Genomic DNA, 22,717 nt, shown 5'->3' with positions numbered 1-22,717 from the left:
AGCACACTCCCTTCCCCAGGACCACATGCAGCTGGGTCAGTAATATTAAGCTGGGAAGGGAAATGGGGACTGGCTGGAACTACTAGGGGTATACCGACATCATCCTTCCTTTCTATCTGTGATAGTCTCTTATGGATAATTACAACTGATCTGATGTCAAGACAGCAGAGGTCATGTCATGCCTGCAAACAGACTTCCACAACTCCTCTTCCATGGTAGGCCAATGATGTGGTCATTTATTTAGGAAACAAATGGGAAAGACCCATAGAAGTGGCACATGCAAACTTGTACCTTCAAAAGGAGTAATGCAGGGTGCAGAGATGACAGTGACAGCATCGAAAGCAGTTAGGATTAATTATCCTGCAGTTGCCTTGGTTGGCTATGAGGACTGGGCCTGGACAACAGCCTTAGGGCTGGAGCCTGGATGTAAGGACAAAAGGGGGGCAGGGGCATGAAAGAGGAAACTCCCAATTATGTGAGTTAGCTGGTGCAATTGGCTGGCTTTGGGAATCTCTACTTCATTCAGACATCTAACAAGGTCTGCATGTGAATCACCTACTTGAACTTATGATCACAAGTTTTAAGAAAATAGTTATCAGTCTGAACAAAGAGACTGCTGTTTAAAGCCACCTGGAGATGGGAATGGTTAATTCCAGGAAGACTTGGCAGAATTAGGGTGACAGATGGAGAATACAGATGCTCTAGCACCAGGAGAGGCCAACTATTAGCTTTTTAGATTGCTGATGTTGTGCTTTGTTTTTGAGACACTCCCTTTGCAGCCCATACCGACTTGAACTTATTTGTGTACCCCAGGATGGTCTTGAACTCATGGCAACCCCCTGCCCCCCAGCCTCTACCTCCCGCATGCTTCAACAGTTAAGCAAGCTCTCTTTTTTAACAGTTAGTCGTCTAGACTGAGATCCCACCCTACGTCTGGCTGGCCACCACCCGGACGGGATTGCCACAATCATGGAACTTATGGTCATTGCCTGACTGGGCTCCCCCTTACCCCACCCCCACCCCGACCGGGCCGCGGACTGAGACACGTCAGGCAGTGCAGAGCACCCCAAGTCCTGAACCCAGGACTCCCGACTCCGAGTCTGATCTCACCGAGGCTGAGTTCCAGCGGACACCAAGGCTGCAGATCTCTCCCAAGATCCTGCAGCGCCATCACGACCATGGAAGTACCGGCTTGCCTCTGCTCCCGCGCGCGCTCCGAGACGCTTCTGCGGACCAGTCACAACGTTCGGGATTTACAACCGACCAATCACCGCGCCGGGCCGAGTTCGTAACCTAAGCCAATGGGCTGGTTCGTCCATTAGGGTGCGCAAAAATGGGTGGGGCGAGCCCTGGAAACTAAACAAGGAGATTTCCCTTTAGCTTTCCACTTTAAATCGGAGGTCGGGACACCACTAGCATTTTTTGTGACCGTCTTGTCTTTGTACACGACAGGAAACGTAGAGGCCAGTGGAGACAGGACACTTCCTGTAGTAGCAGTCACCTTTGCCCATGCCGAGTGACACTCCGCGTGCTTGTCAGAGGTACCTCAGCCGTCAGCCAGCACGCAAGCGTTGTTCATATGCGAATGTGAAGAGTGTCCCGGCGCTTATCTGGCTAAGAAATAAGGGAGATTAACCAAAAATATCACAAGGACGCCCCTGCAGCGCTAGGACTTTACGCAACATCTGGGCCCGAGTGCTACTGGAAAAAGGCCACGGCCGCCATGTTAACTAAGGGAGAGACAAGCAGCTCTATGGCACTGCACATGCGCAGATGAGCGCACCTCCTGGCGGCCTGGAGGCGGGGGAGTTGGGGGATGAGAAGCAGACGTGCGCCTGCGCGTGGCATTTCCTTCGCATCCGGGCCGGAGTTCTCCTGCCCCCTCCCCCGCCCGGCGCCGCCGTAGCACTTCGGTGCGTTGCAGCGCGGGAGTCCAGACAGTTCAGTGCGCGACTGGGCGCCAGACCCCACCCGGTGGGCGACGGAACGCGTGTTTGCGCCTGGGCCCCGGTCGCTGCACCGCCGGGAACTAGGGAGGTACGGTGCCTGGCCTCTCGGTGCATCGCTGCTCCGGGCGCCGCAGCCCGCAGTCGCCTGCCTTCCTCGGCCCTGCCCCTCCCCAGGGGCGCAGGCCGTCCGTCAGTGATCACCCACCGCCCAGCTCAGCGGAGCAGGGCTGCGGTGCGGCGTCCAGCGCATTCCCGCAGCCGGCCCTCCGGCCTGCCTTCCCCGCAGGCAGCCCGCACCTTGGAGGGAGGGAGCAGTCTGTACCGACACCGGCGCGGCCAGGCGGGGAGATGAGCTTCTTCGGCTTCGGGCAGAGCGTGGAGGTGGAAATCTTGCTGAATGATGCGGAGAGTAGGAAGCGAGCGGAGCACAAGACGGAGGACGGGAAGAAGGAGAAATATTTCCTCTTCTACGACGGGGAAACCGTCTCGGGGAAGGTGAGCCTATCTCTGAAGAACCCCAACAAGCGACTAGAGCACCAGGGCATCAAAATCGAGTTCATTGGACAGATCGGTGAGTCGATTCCCTGGGATCTCCCCAAGCCCGCGACGTCAGCCCGCCCCTGGAGTGTGGGATGGGCGGGGAGCAGAGATTTTCAGGGCCCAGCTCGTGCGAGGCCTGTGACAGGCTCTTGTCAACTGCAGTGTGAAGCCTGAGGTTCACCCACGAGTCCCGCCCGTGGGCGACTCTCCCATGCATTCATTACCTTCTTCCATGCCAAAGTGACAGCGTGCTGCCGGGGAGGTGGGGTCAGCCTAAGAACGGCGGGGAGCCCCCTCCTGTATGGTTGGATGCTTACCTGGTACCTGGGTACCCCCATTGTCTCTGCAGTATGCTCAGAGCTTTGCACCTGGAATTTCACAGTGATGTACTTACATAGTATCCTGCAGGTGGGTTTGACAGCTACGGCTGTCAGATCCAATCCAAAGTTAAGCGGTGACCCCACCCATCCATACATATGTGTATATATGTACACACATATGTACATATATAACATATATAGATAGATATGGTGTGTACACAAGGTTCATAAAGGTTCTGTTTATCTCAATCCACTCTGAACTACATTTCATGTGCATGTTTTGAATACCTCCAGCCTGCCTTATTCTGACTGCCTATATTTCTCAGATGTCTTTATTAGAATGCTAGCTTTTAGTTGCCTAATTTTCTTCTTAAAGTGAAAGGAGTGATATTGCAATAACTACCATTAAATGATCAAAAATTTGTAGTGCTCAGTAATCATCTTCAAAATGTGGCTGTTAATTTTACTACAACTAGAAAAATTACTACTACTAGGGAAAGTAGAAAAAAAAAAAAACCCTCGGGGAATCAGCTGAGTATAGTGGTGCACGTCTTTAATCCCAGAAATTGGGAGGCAGAGACAGGTAGATCTCTGTGAGTTGAAGCTCAGCCTGGCCTACAGAGTGAGTTTCAGGCCAGCTGCTGTTACATACTGAGTGAAACCTTGTCTCAAAATAAAACAAAACCCCACAAGGATTTGGGAAGCTGCCCATCATTATGACTGGGTTGTCACCAGTTCTAAGTTTTTGGAATCTCTTGTGTTAGTAAATCGCTTGAGTACTTCTAAAAGCAAATATTTGTGTTACGAGGTCATAAGTAGGTTATGTGCTATGGATGGTGAACACCTGTCAGAAAATCCCTACCCTGTACTCCATGCTGCACATATGGACACTGAGTTCAGAGACTTCATTGGGAAAGCTTGTTAAATTCATAGGCTAAGAGTTTAGCATGGCATCTGTTACAGAGGCAGGGAGCACTGGTAGGAGGAGCCCTGGGAAAAGGAGTCCTGGTGGCCAGATTTTGCAACCCACTGTTTGGCCTTAAAGCATCTGGTATTTGAAAATTTGAAATCCAGCTGAAGACTGGCTGGTTGTAAAGTACCTGCTGGGTTATTTTAAAGCTGGGATCTGAAAGATCTATTACTGTGCCAGAAAAGGGATTGAAGTGTGAATTTCACACTGGTTGCTCTCCTGCTTCTGGCTTGGGTGGCAGGACAGGTGCGCTGTTGATAGATGTCTGGAGCCTGATCTTTGTTGTCGAAGGCTCTTAGCCTTTCCTGTGCTAGAAACCAGAGGCATTCCCTACTTTTCACACATAGTGCTGTTAGATATTGCTGTGTGTCCCCACAGAGGATAAAATCACCCCTAGTAAAGAATCACAGGTTGGATTATATAAATCCAGTGCATTTTATGGGAAACAGTCAATACTTGCCTACTGAGAATTGGTATTTTAAGTAGGAGTTTTAAAGTTACATTAGTTCTTTTGCTCTGTAATACCAATATAAACAAGTATGTTTTAGTCTTTGTCTATGCCATCACTCCCTGATTGTGAATAATTGGGAATGTCCCCTGAAATGAACCATTCTAAAAGGAATGCATGGTGTCAAGCTCTCTTTCTTTTTTATTTAAATGCAAGGTAGCCAAAGAGGCTGTTTGTTGTAATTGTCCCACTTGGTCTCTTACCTGACTCTTTCATTCCCAAGATTTGTAACCTTACTGAATTTTCGTAAAACCTTTTATTGCTTCCTGGGATAATTTTCTCTAGGCCCTTGACACTCTGACCTGATCAGGCCTCAGTTTTGTCAGCTGTAAATCAAGTATAATACAATCACCCTGTTGTTATGATGAGATATTAGGGCACTGTGTCTCATGTCTCAGATAGAGTTCCTTTATAAAGGTAAGAACAGTCAGTGTAGTGACAATTCCATTTCACAAACTGAATTACAGCCACTGATTCAGTCCCCCCTAGACTTCTTATATTCTTCCCAGTTAGATTGCCATATGAACTTTTACAGGGTGTATATTTTACAGGGTATATGTTTGCCTTAAAGTTTTTGTTTCTGCCACATGGGCTTTCACACAGCTAGCAGTGGGTGTGGTGCTTAAAGTATATAGTTCATTTTGATTCCCATTCATTATTCACAGTTCCATGAGAGAATGACAATAGATTAAAACAGAATTATAAACAGTAAATTTATTGTTTGGGAGACATCAGAAAAACCTTTCTAACCAGACATGATGGCATATACTTATAATCCCAGAACTCCAGAGACTAAGCCAGGAAGGTCTCTCTCAAGTTCAAGGCCAGTCTGGCTACATAGCAAGACCCTGTCTCAAAACAAAGCACTAAAGGAAAGATTCAAGGCATGGCATATTGTGTCATACATCTAAGACAGTTATTATGAAGTGACTTCAGGCCAGCAGAGCAAGGCGAGTGGGTAACTTTGTTGAAGTTGTGGTTCTGTGGTTTTCTCCTTCATTGCATTCTTTGACTATGTATCAAGTAGGTGGAACTCCTGTCAGGTTATAAGGGCAGTCTGTGTGGGTAACTGTAGCTACAGCCAAGAGAGCAACTCAGCATTGCTGAGTTCTACTTCCTGATGAAACGGGTTGCTTGTTTGTTTGTTGGGGTCTTGGAAGAGTTGGAGTTATTGTCCTTGTCTCACACTATAACTGGCTCTGGCAGTCTCTTCTATACCCTTCTCATCATCTTCTACAAGGATGAACTTCTTAAAAGGCAATTCTCTTATTGCTGATCCCTTAAGAGTTGTTTTGTTTGTTTGTTTGTGTCTTTACCAGCACCTTAGAAGGAGTATATTTATTTCCTTCCTGGAGTTCGCCTCAGCCTGACTTTCCCAGATCTCATCTCTCTTTAATTTCATCCTCACTGATGATAGCGCCTTCAAATAACATCTTCTAGTCAGGTGTGGTGCTACACAACTGTCAGCCTTGGAAGACAGAAGCAGGAAGATGATGAGTTCAAGTCTAGTCTGGGCTATATAGTGAAACTTTACCTTAAAAATGAAGTAAATGGGGACTGGAAAGGTGGCTCAGAGGTTAAGAGCACTGGCTGCTCTTCCAGAGGTCCTGAGTTCAATTCTCAGCATCCACATGCCAGCATACAACCGGCTTCTCTATTATAGTATGAACTGCCCAATTTGTACTTTTTCTTCAGAGGCCTACCTAATCACGTCCTCTACTTTAAACTCCAGGGATACCTCTTTTCAAGCAGCTTGTGACTTTATTATTGTTGTGTTTATTTATTTTTATTTATTTTTTATTTTTTCAGTTGTCTACTTACCCCAAAATCCAGAGACTGCCTTTAGTTCATCACTAGTCCAGTGCTTAATCTCAATGACCAGCACTTAAAGTGCTCAGTAAATGTTTGCTAACTGGATAATACTGGTTTAGATGTAAGATTTTACAGAAACCATTTTCTGGAATTTTTTTCTCATCTTCTGTAGAAGCCAGGAACAAACAGGGCCACAACTATGTTAGGCAAGTATCCCTCAACTCTGAGCTACATCCCTGGCCCCTGGAGTTACTCTAATGGAAGAAAGAAACAGTCTAGATCAAGCCACTGGGTCTCCTGCATATATATAGGAGACATTCATGAGCTAGCTAGGTGTTCTTCTCAGTCAAGGCCACCTAGAACTTAGGTGGTACATGACTATCATGCGCCTAATGGAACCATATCTTCATGAGGAATCTAGGATGTGAGAACAATAAATCTGTTGCCAGCTCTAGTTTTTGCTTTTTTTTGCCATCATATTTGTATGTCGAGTTGAAAGGACCTCTCCCTGGTTGAGAAAAAGAAGACTTTGCCAGACATGTAGGGTTCACTGGGTCCTACAGCAACTGCACTGATGTTACAGTTTGAATGTTGTTCCAAGAGAGTAGTAATAAGTTTCTAGTTCTTCATTTAGAGCCACGTTTTTGTTATCTTCAGTAAGTTTTTCAGCTGCTTTGTTATCCTCCCTGTACCTAGTATGCTGCTTCTTGTGGCATGGTCTCTGTTGAAACAATGCCAATAAATGCATGATGAGGGAAGTCTTCCAGGTTAGACCAGTAGGATTAGCAAGATGCAGTAGTATGCAAAGAGCACCAAGAAAACTATTGCATAGTTATAGAAGAAAAGACCGTTTTCCAGATGCAGTATTTTGGAAAACACCGGTAGAACTTGTCAGCCAGACTTGGGAACCCTGGAAGCTAATGGGGTTAACTGAACCAAATATTATTAGACTGTCCAACTTGCAGAGATGGGTAGACAGAGCCAAATACATACTTTTTTTTTTTTTGCAAAGTTTTAAATGAGCTCATCAGTCTCAGTAAGCCTGTAGTTTTAAAAACTCCAGAGACTTTTTTTTTTTTAATTTATTTACTCTTGAAATACTAAGTGAAAGACACATAGAGGTTAACTGGGTTGATTCCTGTAGACTTACTAAGTCTTTAGCAGGGCTTAGATTTGCATGGAGCAGAGCTGTGTATGGGCAACCCAAAGGTGCCATTGTTCTTATGGGTCTGCCAGGGGCAGGAGCTACAGCAGGCAAGGATCCTTATCACATAGTCAGCAAACAGGCTAGGGAAGTCAGATGAGAAGGAGGCTTTTGCTTTCTGTCTTCCCCAAGTCCAACATGAAGCCTATACTATGTGTGGTGCTAGTCCAGCATCGAGTCCCAGGGTTTCTCAGAGGCTCACTCAGTCTGTGATACAGAGTTGGCTCAATTTCCTTCTACGGTGGCTACCTCCCTTCTTGGCCGTTGGTGGCAGGCATTATTGCCATGAAAACATCCTGAGTGCAAAAATTATTTCCTCCTTTTGAGTGAAGAAGGAAACTAATGACAGAAGTTACTTGGAAAAAGAGAATGGAGTGACAGGTTCAGTTTCTACTTTTAACCTGAAAGGCGGTCGTGTTTGGGATAGAAGAAAGGCTGTTTTGATAGTTTCTGTAGGGCCTAGGCCTCTTGCTAGAGCACTTGGATTTTCGGCCTCAGTTTATTCAAGATGAAACCAACCTTTCTGGCAAATAACAGTGTAAAGCAACTATTTCTGCCCCTTTGGCCACAGTGTTTGTAGAAACATTCCAAGTTGCTTATAAAACTATAAATCAGAAAGGCCATTCCAAGCTAGATGTGATAGCTGGCATACACCTGTACTTCTAGCACTGGGGAGGATGAATTGGGAGAATGGCTATGCATTTAAGGTCAGCCTGGGATATGTAGCAAGACCCGTCTCAACAAAATAAAACAACAAAAGGCCCTTCTGGGCCTCCTCGGACCACACTGTTCTCCGGTGGCATTTCATGTAGGCACTGATACTGATGTGTCATGGGAAGAAGAGCACTGGGGAGAATGTGATGCTATACAGAAAAGGACTTCTCCCCAAGTCCCTTGCTGGGCCAGGCAGTGTACTTCTGAACCGTTGCTAGGATCCTCAAATCCTGGCAGCCTGAGCACACTCTGCACTCTCTGTTTTGTTATTTCTCGTGTTGCCTTTGGGTTTTTCCATTCTCTCTTTCCATTTTCCTCATGATGCTACAATTTTCTTTGAAAGTTCATGGATATTGGGGCCTTGGGCTTCTTACTTGAATTCATTAATGCTGGGACCAAAATCCAGTGCTTGGGAGCTGAAGTACAGGGTTCCTCAGTTAGGGATTCAGTTTTCACATGCGCCAGCACCATCTACCAGGTTAGGTCACAAGACTAAGTAGAAGATTTCCTGTTGCTGAGGAGGGTCAGCTCAGCCCTTCCCTGTCCATTTCTGAGTGTTTTTTTACTTTACTGAGGGCATAGTTACTTACTGGGTTGATAACTTTCTCCCACATAATTTAGAACTGTCATCTCCTGTTAGTGGATTAATGGATTACCACTCCCTACCCCTCAAGCCACCCACTGTTGAGACCACTTAGTATTTGGAAGAGGAAGTAGATTATTTGTAATAAAAGACTGATGGCTGGGTATGGTGGCACATGCCATTAATACCTAGTGCTGGAATCAAAGGCAAGTGGATCTCTGTGAGTTCAAGGGGAGCCTGGTCTACATAGCAAGTTCCAGGACACCTAGTGCTACATAGATACACTGTCTCAAAAAACAAAACAAAACAAATTGATCAAAGTATAAAGAGGTAGTAAATAAGCCACATATATTAGGCACAGGATACACTGTAGATTTGTATGGAAATAGCATTACTAGAATGGAATTATCTATATTATTACCACGTTCATGAATTGGATAAATGCTTTTTGAGGTTTTTATATTTTTTGGGTTTTTTTTTTTTTGCTTGTTTGTTTAGTTTTGGTTTGGTTTGTTTATTTTTTCTTTCTTTTCTTCTAATGCTGGTTTCAAATCCAGGGCCACCTCATACATGCCAGACAAGTACTCAACCACTAAATACCCTCAGCTCAAGTTGAGTATATCTTCCAACAGCCCACTCTGCTTCCAAATGCCCCCAAGCTAAGGAAAAGCTCCCCATGGGATGAACAAGTCAGGAGGAAGCCTGTGGAGTAGGGGGTGGAATTTGCACTCAGGTTATGAGTAACAACTGAGATTGTTTCTTTATCTGGAGATGGTCTTTCCCCCAGGCCAGGACTGAAGACTGCATTGGAGAGGCAGGGTATCAGGTTTTTTGGGTGCAGTAAGATTTTGATCCCAGTCAAGGCTTCAGATTTTACGATGTTGGAGCTGGACTAAGAGCAAGAACATTGCTCTGAGCAGTATACACACACTCACTCACACACACACACACACACACACACACACACCTACCTACCCCCACCCGGGTGACCGATGATGCTCTAGAGATGCTGAGAACCAGGACCAGGCCTCTTTAGTGGACTTGTCTCTGAAGTAGCTGTTCCACTGTCCCAGTTCATCTCTCTCCCGTGGGTTACAACTTAACACAGTGCTTGAATTCAAGAATATTTGAGGGATGAGGCTTGACCTTTCATGTGGCCATGTGTCATCACAAGTAGAACTAAGTGTTTACAATTAGGGGCCAGGAAGCTGGAGCTATGAGCCCCATCTTTAAAGATCCTTCAGTGCAAAGGAGAACAGAAAGACCATGAGTATCTCAAAACTTAATTTTTTATGGGGCCGGAGAGATGGCTCAGTGGATAAGAGCACTGACTGTTCTTCAGAGGTCCTGAGTTCAATTCCTGGCAACCACATGGGATTTGGTACCCTCTGCTGGTATGAAGGCAGAAGACTGTATACATAATAAATAAACAAAATATTTTTTTAAAAAACTTAATTTTTAAATGGCAGAATACAAAAAAGTCATAAAATAATTTGGGTCTGGTGATACCTGGGTATGAGCTCACATCTGTGGTCCCAGGATTTGGGAGGGAAAGACAGAAGGATTGCTCTGGGTTTGAGGCTAGCCTATGCTACATAGTGAATTCTGGGCCAGGCTGAACTGTGGAATAAGAAGGCCTGACCTGCTGGGCGTTGGTGGCTCACAGCGCACGCCTTTAATCCCAGCACTCGGGAGGCAGAGGCAGGAGGATCTCTGTGAGTTCGAATGTGAGTTCGAAGCCAGCCTGGTCTCCAGATCGAGTGCCAGGATAGGCTCCAAAGCTACACAGAGAAACCCTGTCTCAAAAAACCAAAAAAAAAAAAAAAAAAAAAAAAGGCCTGACCTATCCATCTTGCAGGATTACTGACAGAAGATATAATAAAGTAACCATGCATTTCCTACAAAAGTCAGGAATGTTAGAAAGGTGCTCTGTTTTTTTAATATTGATTCTCTTGAAACATGCTGAAAGCTACTCAATGAATTTGTTCTAACCATCTCATGATCCCCTTACCCTTATTGGCACCTAGTTGGTAGATTGCTAACCGTGCAATGGCCTAGAGCATTACAATGACTTTTATTTACTTATTTAGGTTTCTTTATTTTATGCATATGAGTATTTTTGCCTACATGAATGTGTACTACATGCATGCCTGGTGCCCCTGGAGGTCATAAAAGGGCACTGGTCCCCTGGAACTAGAGTTACAGATAGTTGTGTGCCACCATGTGGGTGCTGAGAATTGAATCTAACTTCTCTGAGAGAGTAACAAGTGCTCTTGATCACTCAGTTATCTCTTAATCATACTATTTTGTTTTTTGTTTTTTGTTTTTTTAAATCATGGATTCTCACTATGTGAAGCAGAAGTGTCGGCTGGGCATGGTGGTACACACCTATTTTTAGCTATTTGAGACTGTCGTAGGAGAATTGTCTATATCTAAGAACTAGTGGCCAATTTAGGTAACATAGTAAGACCCTGTCCCAAACAAGCAAACAAAAAAGGAAGTGTCTTTGGAAGGGTATGTGTATGGGGAAATCATTGGAAGGCCGGGGATAGGGAATGAGAAGACCCCTAAAACAAGTCTGGTTTGGCCAGGACCTTCTGAAAAGACCAGTGCCTCCAACCTGAGGTGCCCTCACTAGGTTCAGTGTAGTCCAGATCGGCTTTGTTCTCTCTCCAGAACTCTACTATGACCGTGGGAACCACCATGAGTTTGTGTCTCTGGTGAAGGACTTGGCTCGGCCAGGAGAAATCACCCAATCACAGGCCTTCGACTTTGAGTTTACTCACGTGGAAAAGCCGTATGAATCCTACACAGGGCAGAACGTGAAGCTACGGTAAGTGGTCAGTGATGTTCTCTGTTATAGTCCTGAAGCCGTCCCACGAGGCAGGGCCTGGAGCTTCATGGCAATGTGACTACTAAGAAGGAAGAGCACTGCAAGCAGCTGAGTGCTAGTAAATGTTATCATTGCCCCCCTCCAGGTGTGTGTGGGGGGCTTCTGATTGTACTTCCCATGGCCATCTGTGAACCTGAGTGCAGTCACCACATTTACACAGTGTTACCATCACACAGAGTCCCTCCAGACGAAGGGCCTCATAGCATGCAGGAAAATCATTAGGAAGCAAAATAATTTTAATATGGATTGCCCTTGCTTCTTAGGTAATTCATCTACTTGTAAGCTTATCTAAATAATAGCCATTTTTAACAACCATTTCTTAAAATTCTTGAAAATTCAGCAGTTGGCTTTCCTATCTGAGGTGGCCCCAGACAGACACCTCAGCTTGGTTTCCAGAGGCACCGACCCCTCCCCATTTAGCGCTGCCACACAACATCTTGTCATTTTGGACTCTGTAACTTAAAGCTTTGTCTTTTGAAAATAGATGCTAGTTTAAGATTCTAACTCTAGATCTGCCTTCTCTGACTTTTGGAAGAGATAAGAAAAAAAAATGTAAGAGCATAGCACAGTCTTTAAGAACTGGACACAGGGCCAAGCATTTGGCTTAGTGGTACAACATTGCCTAACACATACAAGGGTCTGGGACCCATCCCAGGGATCATAAACAACAAAGTTAATGTGTACAGAAGCACCTGAGATTGTTTTTACTACTATTGCCTGAGAAACTGTGAGGAAGGAGACTTATGTCTGAGACTCTGAGGTAAAAAACAAAAAGGTCCACAGCATCTCTAGCCTCTTAGACATGACCCTTAGATTATGTGATATCACTGGGATAAAGCAGACTGTCCTGTCACTTTGATCACATGATCCTGAGTCTTGATCCCATCTCACAGGATCTGCTTGTTTTCATCACCTATAGGCCTGGGCTTAGGATAGTGAGGATTACAGCGAGACCAACATCTCCCTCTCTTTCTCCTGGTTTCCCACCATCCATCAGAACTTAGTTTATTAGACTCTTAGGAATATTTGCACCCAAATCCCTGCTAAAGACAGTGTGATTCATCCTGTCATTCCAGAGAAAGCACCAGTGAGGATTATCTAGCAATCACTTAGCTTGGCTATAGGAATTGTTAAAAAGAATTCTTGACACGGGTCTTGTTATATAGCCTAGGCTGACCTCAAACTCTCAACCCCTATGCCTCAACCTCCTGAGTGCTGGGATTATGGATGTGTGCTTGGTAATTCCCACCCCCTACCCCAGAGGATTTGCCTTGGTGCTTTTTTTTTTTTTTTTGAGGGTGGCTCCTCAAAAAAATAAATAAGTAGAGTGTAGCATGTGCACTACTTAAAGAATATGCAAGGTCCTGGGCTCAGTCCATACATAATTAATCAGAATCACTGTGTGGTCCAGCAATTCCACTCCTATTGTATATCCAAAATAATTGGACACAGAGCACAGAGTCTGGAACAGATAATCTGACACTTGTGACCATAGCAGTATTATTCACATGATTAAAATGTGAAAGTAGGCAGTTATGGTGGCACATGCCTTTAATTCTAGCACTAAGGAAACTGAAGCAGGTGAGGTGATCTCTGTAAGTTCCAGGCTGGCCAGGACTAATAGTGAGACCCTATCTCAAAAAAAAAAAAAAAAAAAAAAAGCTACAATCAGTCAAGCATTGTGGTGCATTCATTTTTAAAACAGGCAGATAGATTTCTATGCTTGAGGCCAGCCTGGTCTACTTAGCAAATTATAGGTCACCCACAGCTACATAGTGAAACTCTGTCTCAAAAAACCCAGCAACACCAAAACTGTGCCGAAGCAGTGGCATGCGAGAGTACCAGGAGTTTTCAGTCCTTCCCTTCCAGTTGTGAGGGAGTTGTGTTTTCTCTTTCTGGGGTGGGAGGGTTGCTGGTGCAGGAAGTCTGTGAAGGGCGGGGACGTGTGGGGTGGGGGGTAGGTTGGAGGTGGGGGAGAAGGAATGGGGGTGAGGGTAGGGAGAGGGAGAGGGGAAGTACATGTGAAACAAGCCTGTTCCCTAACTTGAATTAATAATAATAATAATAATAAAAAGGGGAAAAAAAGATTTGCTTGACAAAGAAAAAAATATGTTGACTGTACAAATTTGGCATTTATTTTATACAATGTAATCTGCATGGCCTTTGTACTAGTGTATTAAATAAGAAATATCATGTGGAAAAAAAAAATCTTCACTTGAGCCGGGTGTTGGTGGTGCACGCCTTTAATCCCAGTACTCGGGAGGCAGAGGCAGGTGGATCTCTGTGAGTTCGAGACCAGCCTGGTCTACAAGAGCTAGTTCCAGGACAGCCTCCAAAGCCACAAAGAAACCCTGTCTCGAAAAAACCAAAAAAAAAAAAAAAAAATCTTCACTTGAAAACTTTTAATAGAATAAAAAATCAGTCTTCTACAGACAGTGGAATGGATTTAAGTCCTGAGCAATTAGAAAATGGTTAGGGACAAATGTCTTGTGCAGTTGTGACAGAAATTACTGAGGGAAGTAAAGTGCCACATCCACAGAGTTGGTGGCCTGCATGTGTAGTTGATGTGGTTAGAGTGTCTGCTAACTTTCCTGTAATGCTTAATAGGCACTTGGGTTATCAAAGGATTACCCAGAAGGAATTACAACTAAAGGGACTCTCCTCCTGTGGGTGTTGGCATAGTTTTACATCCAGGGGACTGGGGATGTTGCAGAGGCTGTGCTGAGTGGCTGTTAAAACCATTAGGGTCCACTTATGTATCTTCTTTCAAATCTGTGTCCTACCTCCAGCTCAACTACAGATTTCTTTGCTACTTTGTTGTATTGCATGTAGCTGTGTTCTTTGAGTCCCTTTGTTCTCATAAACCTAGATTGTAGTTTCTGAATTACCCTTCGTCTGTTTTGATGTTTCTGTTTGTTCCTCTCCCTCCAGATTGAGGTTCCCTTGAGGTTGTATTGTACTTATCCTATGCCTAGCACAGGGCTAGCTAAAAAAGACTGCTGAAATGAATACTTGGCTTCATTTCTCCATTTCCTAATCCTCAGTTTTTATTGATCAGATACTGTTTAGTGGACAGGCATGTGAATGTAAGTGTATAGGCCAGATGTCAGTGCTCAAATAGCCAGGAGTTAGTAAAGAAACAAACCCTCCACACAGATGGTAGATAGTGGTAGGGAACATGAAAAGCCTTTAAAACAAGCTTTGGTGCAGATGGCAGAGAAATCACTTTTCCTAAAATAAGGTTCTTACTTAGTTCATAGTCCTGAGCTCCTAAAAAGGATTCTAAAGGAAGGCTCTGATCTCCCTAAAATTGTAGTTGCAGAAGTCTGGGTATAGGTGCCTATGTATACTTTTTCTAAGAAAAGGGCCCATGAATTCTCAAAGGGATATAAAGCCCCGAAGGGTTAAACATTACTGTAGGGTTCTTCCAGGTGGGCTGTTTTGGTGTCTGATCTACGTAGCTTCTGGAGACTGGAAGTATTCACATAGGATGGCTCCATCTCTTACAGCTATTTCCTTCGAGCCACCATCAGCCGCCGCCTCAATGATGTTGTCAAAGAGATGGACATTGTAGTTCACACACTTAGCACGTACCCTGAGCTGAACTCATCCATCAAGATGGAAGTTGGGATTGAGGACTGCCTGCACATTGAATTTGAGTATAACAAATCCAAGTAAGTATCCTGAGCCCCAAGCTTGTGTGGTAATTATTTATGGAGGTTAAGAGAAATCTTGAGTTGAGTGTACACTGACAGCCTCACGACTCCACAGCTTCCTGGTAATGTGCTGCAAGGGGAGCCTACCAAAATAATACAATAGATATATGTGTTGGGCTAGTTATAGGTAGACAGGCCAGGAAATAGAAACTTTATTGTTCAGTATACTAATTTATTTAAGATCACATATTTAAACATTAAGGTGCCTTTCAAAGTCAAGCTTAACTAGCTTTTAGGTTGTTTGTTTTGGATACTAGGTAAAGCTACTTCCTTCCATGTGTGAGAATAATCACAGAACACAATGCCACGATCATTTGTTTCCTCCCTGCCTTAAAAATCAAAGTGAGGAAACCATGTACCGGCAATGGGCTGCTTCCTCCCTGAACCAAAATGAGTTACAGTACTGAGTCCCTGATGCCCCACCCCCGCCCACACAGAGGTTCTCTGTCCTGGAACTCTCTCTCTGTAGAACAGGCTAACCTCGAACTCACAGAGATCACCTGCCTCTGCCTCCTGAGTGCTGGGATTAAAGGTGTGTGCCACTACCACCCGGTACCTGGCTAAGTTGGGAAGCTGTGTTTCAAACTGTGTTTACTATTAGAGCATTAAAATTTTTAATTGCTTATGAACCACAGTATTTTCTGGCAGGCTTGTATCTTTCTTTTGAATATAATCTATTCCTGAAAGTATTTGGGGACCAATCCAAAAGTGAAAGGATCATTTACTCAGTCTTTGATTACCCTTCTCCTTGTAGTGGCCTTCTGCCAGACCTACTGCCAACCAGGAATTAAGGAGAGCCATTTGCCTGCTAAGGGCTTAGGAACAGAGGGAGACAACCACATAGACCAGGCTGGTCTCATGCTAGTGATCCTGCTCCTACTTCAGAAGTGCTGGGATTACAGGCATGTGTCACCATGTCTGATGGGAACAGTTTTTAAACCAGGAACATACTTGACTCCAAGAACCGTTGTGAAACTGTTTTTTGTTCCTCTGCTCCCTGGCTTGGAACCTAATGATGCCCCCATAAAACGACCATTGTGACCTAGAGCCAATCCTGCTTGGCCTGGCCCAACTATTCGATAGGTGCTGGGAGGGAACTTCTCGCCTCCTCCTTCCCCTCCTCGGTTTCCTTACTCAGCCTGGCTCTGCCCACTAATTCCCCAGCCCTCTGGTGAAGGCAGCAACTAGCAGGAGTGCTCTCACAGAGCCTGAAGCAGCCACTAGTCAGCAGCTCTTGGATAAAAAGTATTTTAGGGTCAGTTACATTCAGGCAGCAATAGATACTCCTAGTCTTCCCCTCTCCTTATACTACCGGTTGTACCATATGGGAACATGAAATGTGTTTCTCACACGTGTGTGCTCCTGTGTAAGGTTTCACTATAGTAAATGAATGCATCCATTTGTAGTATAGAAAACTTAGCATCCATGCATGGTCTGTAAGTATCCCTGAGAAATACTGCAGGTGGCCTCCTGCTGTGTCTACAGGTGTGGAGGTTACCCACTCAATGTCTGCAGCTTTCCCAGCAGATTGGAAACAACAGCATTGTAAACGAAGGGGAGCATGAAAGCCTGGAAACTAGGAATCGCCCGTCTGAACCTTCTGACATCCAATTGAATGATGTAGTTTCTTCCAGCTTCTCTTTTCCCACCTGCCATGTTAGGAGGTCCAATTCTGACATCTCTGCTGGGGATCGCATGCCATGAATCTTAGCTTCATGTTTGAAGAGTGTGCTGTCTTTCTGGCACATCTGATACACAGCAGTGTATCCATAGACTACCAGCACCATTGGCTGGCCCACAGAGAAAGACTTAAAGGAACACAAAGTGTTATGTGCTGTGTGGTGGTGATGCAAGCCTTTAATCCCAGCACGCAGGAGGCAGAGGCAGGCAGATCTAGGTGAGTTTGAGGCCAGCCTGATCTACAGGACAGCTAGGGCTACACAGTAAAACCCTGTCTCGCAAAACCAAAACAAAAAAATTAAAAAAGGAAGTATGCAACGTGGCTAAATTCCTAGTAGCTCATGAAGCATAAGCTCTGCAAACAGAGTACAGAGAGCAGGCAATAGTGCCTGCTCTTTGTTTTGTTCTTCAGCTCCAGCCTGGGCTATCCAGCCTGAAGCAAAGGGAACTAACTGGGAACTGTTAAGGCCCAGTTCCAGTGGAAGAGGGGGACTTGATTCCTTTGTTTGTGAGCCCTAATGCATTAAAGAAACACATGCATTAAAAAAAAATACTGAAGGTGTATCCTGTAGAGATGGGACAAATAAACAAATACTAATGGTTGAAGTAACGTGCATCATGCTTTGAGTGGGACATGAAAGAAAGAGGGGCAGTCACACTGACTCCAGTAAAGGACAAACCAGGAGTCTATTCCATAATGAGGGTGAACATACACTTCCATTACAGCTCTCACCAACAGAGTGCCCCGTGCTGAAACATGAAGGGGTTAGGCGCTGCTCCACCGTCCGACTTCCCCTACTTTCTCTTCTTCAGATACCACTTGAAAGATGTCATTGTAGGGAAGATATACTTCCTGCTGGTGAGAATCAAAATCAAGCACATGGAGATAGACATCATCAAACGGGAAACAACAGGCACGGGCCCCAATGTATACCATGAGAACGACACAATAGCCAAGTATGAGATCATGGACGGGGCACCAGTTCGAGGTGAGCCTTCTGGCCCAGGGCCACTGCCACTGTTTGCTTCCAGGTCATGTACAGAATTTCAGAATTTGGGAAGGGTTCAAATGATTATACTGTTGAAGTAAGAAAAGTTGGTTTTTTTTTTGGGGGGGGGGGCGGGTACAACGTCTCACTATGTAGCCCAGGCAGGAACTCCTGGAAGTCCTCAGCACTGAAGTGGGAAGGGGAAGGAAAGGCTGAGTCAGGGGAACTTCAGCTTCCTACCCCATCCTCAGCCACAGCAGCCCCATGTTGACCTTGTTTATATATTGATTTATACTTAAGATTCCATCTCAACTGGCCTGCTTGCACGTGTATGTTATTCCACACCTTGGTAGGTAGAGGTAGGAGGATCAGGAGTTCAAAGTCATTCTTGGCTACATAAAGTTTAAAGCCTACTTAGGCTATATGAGATTCTGTCCAAAAAAAAAAAAAGTTTGAAAACTGCTTTAAGATACAGTTTGAATGTTTAATTACTTTTTCTAACATTCAGGCATGTTTTCTGCTCAGAGAAAGAGAGAGAGCCACGTTCTCTAGTCATTTTTATTGTTTAGTTCTAGCTACAGTGAAATGTTTCACTAGGAATTCATTTGTCTGTCATGAAAGTGCGCTACTAGACTGCTGGCCCACACTACGAGGATATGCTCCTTCACAGGGCCCCTAGGAGGAGTGGACTTGAAAGCTCTTTGCTGTTTAGGAATCTGGATTACTGGGAAATAGCAATCATTTACATGCTTTATTGGCTTTGGAGCAACTGAGGATGAAGGTCTCATCTCACTTTGAAGTGGGTGGTAGTATACCCCCAATGGGTATTCCGTGTGGAAAGAAGCTAGCACACTGGTAGTGCTAGCACTGAAGACCCCACAGATTCTTAAAAGTACTCACTGTAGCAGACCCCTGGGAGTGTTGGAACCCCACCTTCTTAACTCTGATGTTCCATTTTCTGACCGGTTGAGTCAAATGTCATTTCTCCTGTACAGATGAGGTGGGGTACAGGGAAACAGCACAGCACAGCAGCTAATTAAAGGTTCATGTATATTTAGCTTGAGGTTGGCCTTTCTCAGAATCACTGACCTCATTTTGTTGTTCTTATTAGAGTGTGATAGAACCTAAAATATGCCACTGGATTCTCTTGGTTTTCCATATGAAAGCTATAGATGTATTCAAATCTGGCTACTAGAGAACAAGGTGCAGAATGAGTTGCCTCTTTTCTAGGCCACCCTCCTGCACATTGCTATTAGAGTGGAGGTGTACTCTGGGCATACACTAACTAGTTTCCAGGGGGGTAACTGGAGAGATAGCTCGGTGGTTCTCAGCACACACTGCTGTTAAGGAGACCTGAGTTTGGGTCCTAGCACTGCCATCAGGCAATCCAGTCTCTTCAAACTCTAGCTTTCTTCTGGCTACCTCAGATACCTTCCTTCATGTACGTTCACATACTCATAGACAGATGCAAACATACACATTAGTAAAAGTAAATCTTTAAAAGAAATTTTTTAAAAGAAAAAGAAAACCCAACAACTTAACAGACTTACTGGCTCACACTTGTAATTCCAGCACTTGGGAGGCAGAGGCAGGAGGATTGCTGTGAGTTCAAGACCAGCCATGTTTTTCAAAGCTAGTCTCTTTGAACTCATAGAGACCATGTTTTGAATAAACATGAAAACAAAAACAAACCAGCAACAAGGCACAGTGCACATAGCAAATAATACCTGATGGTTCCCCTGTGCTATTCAGAACTGTTCCTCACTGTTTTTTGCAATGGGAGGGTGATAGGCTGTTCAGAAACCACAGGACTGGAATGGATCTGGAAAAATCACATATTTATTTCAGGAAACTGCCGCGAACAGTGTGTAATATGTCAAACGGCAGAGCCTTTGCTTAGTGTTCCTTGCCTTGCTCAGCTGGAGTCTGACCTGCTGTAGCCAGAATGGGTGTTGGTATACAACAGTGCCTCTTGTGTCCCTTGCGCTGATTTTTGCCTCACCCCTTACAGGTGAGTCCATCCCTATCAGGCTCTTCCTGGCAGGATATGAGCTCACACCCACCATGCGGGACATAAACAAGAAGTTCTCTGTGCGCTATTACCTCAACTTGGTGCTGATAGATGAGGAGGAACGGCGCTACTTCAAGCAGCAGGTGGGTGCCTCCTCCAGGACCCTGGGTTCCTTTGGGCACGAGGCAGAAAGGCCACCATTCCCACAGATGGCCATCTTAGCTCTTAAAGAAAAATGCTAAAAGAAAATAGTCAGGCCTCTGTCACTTGTGATTTTTACCAAGAAGTAGAAACGTGGAAATTGCCTAGAATCCTATAGCAGGAGTACAAATTCCCAACTGATACCTGGAGTCTGCTTTCTGAGGCCTAACTCCTGCTTTCGTGGCTCACACCAGTCTTAGGGGCCACTGCTTTGGTGAGAGATGAGCCAAGGAGGTTATTCCTGGAGATTCCCTGGGACCAAGGCAGGAACCCATGAGAAAAGCATCCCGAGCCTCTCTCAAACACCATATTGCCTCTTCTTCCAACTCTGTAGGAAGTGGTGTTGTGGCGGAAGGGTGACATCGTACGGAAGAGCATGTCTCACCAGGCAGCCATTGCCTCACAGCGCTTCGAGGGCACAACCTCCCTGGGTGAGGTGCGGACCCCCGGACCCCTGTCTGACAACAACAGCAGGCAGTAGGCCCCAGGGGCCAAGAAGTTGCTGGGCTTCCACTGCAGCACCCCCATCTACCAAACACCAGCGACTGGGGAGGGGGAGGTCGGTATGAGGCTCAACTGACCGTTACTTGCAACCTTGAAAACAAATCATGTGTTTTACCTAAATTCTTTTCTCTGAAGAACCTAAGGGGCTTGGGTTGGGCAGCAGTCTCCCAGGGATTCTGCAGCCTAGGTAGGGATAGGGAGAGGAAACATTCTGGAAGCTAGTCTCTCCCTTGGGAATGAGAGCTGTCTGTCAAGGCTATCTCAAGCCTTAAAGCAGAGTTGAGAGCACACATCCTTGGCTCCAGGTTCTCTGGGCTTCCTGATACAGCAGCTGAGCGTGTCCCTGGCATTCATTTGCCAGCAAGACTCTGGGTAGTCACGTCTTGCACTCCCTTCGACTGTCCCTGAGGTAGTGGCAGGAGTTGTTGGGCCTGTCTCATCTAAGTTGGATGAAGACTCAAGATCGGGAAGCTACCTCTCTGGGCATCTGGGACGTGGTGCTCTGAAGTTTCCAGTCACCTCTGGCCTCACTACTGGGACCAGACATGCCTCTTCTCCATCTTTTCTAGCTTGTCAGGAACCATACAGGAGCAGAGCCTAAGGAAGGGCGTAGGGCTGACTGTCCTCTCACTTGTGAGAGATATGGGCACAGAGAAGCCCTAAGATTGGTGTCACACATGGATGGCCAGGAGGCTGGCTAGGCCTCCTAGGGGAAACATTAGGCAAGGCAACTGTCTGCCTTCACCACATGACTCCGCATGGCAACCCAAGGTCTGGGTTGTTCTAGGGAATTATTTGAAGTTACCCAACAAGCCCTAAGCAGAGGGTCTGTTTCCTTTGGATCCTTAGACAAGGCTAAGATCCATTTGCCTCCCTAAAAGTTATCTCTTGTTACCCCTTGTCCTCTACGTGATTCCTGGAATTGGACTTGGTTTCAGACACTTAGAAGTTTTGTTCTTGCTCCCACCCCAAACCCTTTCATCCCACAATCTACACATCAAGGGAGGAAGGGCCTCTGCAGAAGACTCTGTTACCATAGCGTCAGAACAGTTCTGCTTGCCAAATTATGTCTTTATCTTCACCAATTCACTGACTCAAGTTTAGCACCACTGGTGTTTTGTTTTTTAATTTAAAAATAGGAAAACTGGTGGATGTCGTAACACTAGAGGGGAGGCAGTTCTTCCTCCTGCTCTGTGTTGGGGCCTGTAAGTAGTAAAGGGGTTGACTGTCTTCTTTGCCTTGTCTGGGGATGACCAGGAATTATCTCCCATTGGCCGCCCTCCCCTCTATAGAAAGATCAAGTGGAAGCAATGTTCAACAAGTACAGTATTGGCTGGTTTGTGCTCTTGGTAATTGGGAAGTAAAGGTTTGGTTTTGTGTCACCTTTCAGTTAGGGTAGAAAATGGGGTCTCTCCCTCAGAAATTAGTGCAATCTTGGGCTTTGACAGGGCAAGGCTGATGGATCAGAGTTCAGATGAAAGACACTTGGGGTGACTGGGGGTTGCAGAGCTAGGTAGTTTTCCTCATGTCAGACCCCAAGTTTAGGTAAGACATACAGTCCCCATGGGAACAGGTTCACCCATCCAGCTGTCCTAGGCTGGGCCCTAGCATATGAGGAAGGTAGGTTCTGTGCTCTGGCCTTTTTCAGGGTATGAGACTAGACTCTGCTGTGCCTCCTTTTAATAGCTAATTAAAAGCATTTGTCAATTTCTCTGCCTCCCAGCTGACAATACAAATTCATTTTCCAACTTTGCTAACATCGGAAGCCTTTCTTATGGGAGAACTAGAAGGTAGAATATGCTTTGTTTCTCTCAGGAGCTGTGCACAAGCCAGGTCTTGTTTTCTCTTACTGCCCCCATTTTCTTTTCTCTGCCAACTGTGAAAGTGTGGGGAGGCTCCCATCCCCATTCCATAAGGTTCCCACACCTGGAGTGCATAGGTACTAAACCAAGCAGTGCAACTTGTAATTAAGAAGCTGCAGTGTTTACATGTTTCTTAATGTGTTGTCTTTTCGATGGCTGTATTTTAAAAGAACATTTGTTTTAATGGTGTCTCTAATTAAAGGAAGCCCTGTGGCCTTGGAGGCATTGTGCCCACAGTCCACCAGATTCTGTGGTCTTTTC

General features: G+C 45.3%; 2 protein-coding genes across 3 annotated transcripts in view; one reads left to right on the top strand and one right to left on the bottom strand.

Annotated features, from left to right (window-relative positions):
* Ncapd3 (non-SMC condensin II complex subunit D3) overlaps window positions 1-1,626 on the bottom strand; it is a 73,165-nt gene extending 71,539 nt beyond the window's left edge. Inside the window, exons 1-2 of one of the 2 annotated variants that reach the window (XM_027411712.2) lie at window positions 1,502-1,626; window positions 1,111-1,356 (exon numbers count right to left, since the gene is read on the bottom strand). In XM_027411712.2, the coding sequence (XP_027267513.1) occupies window positions 1,111-1,180 (70 nt within the window). In that variant the 5' untranslated portion in view covers window positions 1,181-1,356; window positions 1,502-1,626. Of the gene's footprint in view, window positions 1-1,110; window positions 1,357-1,501 lie in introns of those variants that run through there. The other variant, XM_027411713.2, reaches the window with a different exon arrangement.
* Window positions 1,627-2,269: 643 nt separating this feature from the next.
* Window positions 2,270-22,702, top strand: Vps26b (VPS26, retromer complex component B). Its single transcript, XM_027411714.2, has 6 exons — window positions 2,270-2,520; window positions 11,277-11,433; window positions 15,003-15,167; window positions 17,703-17,878; window positions 19,890-20,032; window positions 20,425-22,702. The coding sequence occupies exons 1-6, from the start codon at window positions 2,298-2,300 to the stop codon at window positions 20,569-20,571; spliced, it is 1,011 nt and encodes a 336-aa protein (XP_027267515.1). The 5' UTR covers window positions 2,270-2,297; the 3' UTR covers window positions 20,572-22,702.
* Window positions 22,703-22,717: the final 15 nt, after the last annotated feature.

The sequence above is a fragment of the Cricetulus griseus genome, chromosome 4 (genome assembly GCF_003668045.3).
Source record: "Cricetulus griseus strain 17A/GY chromosome 4, alternate assembly CriGri-PICRH-1.0, whole genome shotgun sequence".
Taxonomy (NCBI): Eukaryota; Metazoa; Chordata; class Mammalia; order Rodentia; family Cricetidae; genus Cricetulus; species Cricetulus griseus.
Note: the sequence above shows the minus strand (reverse complement) of the source record. Positions and strands in the feature narration are given on the sequence as shown.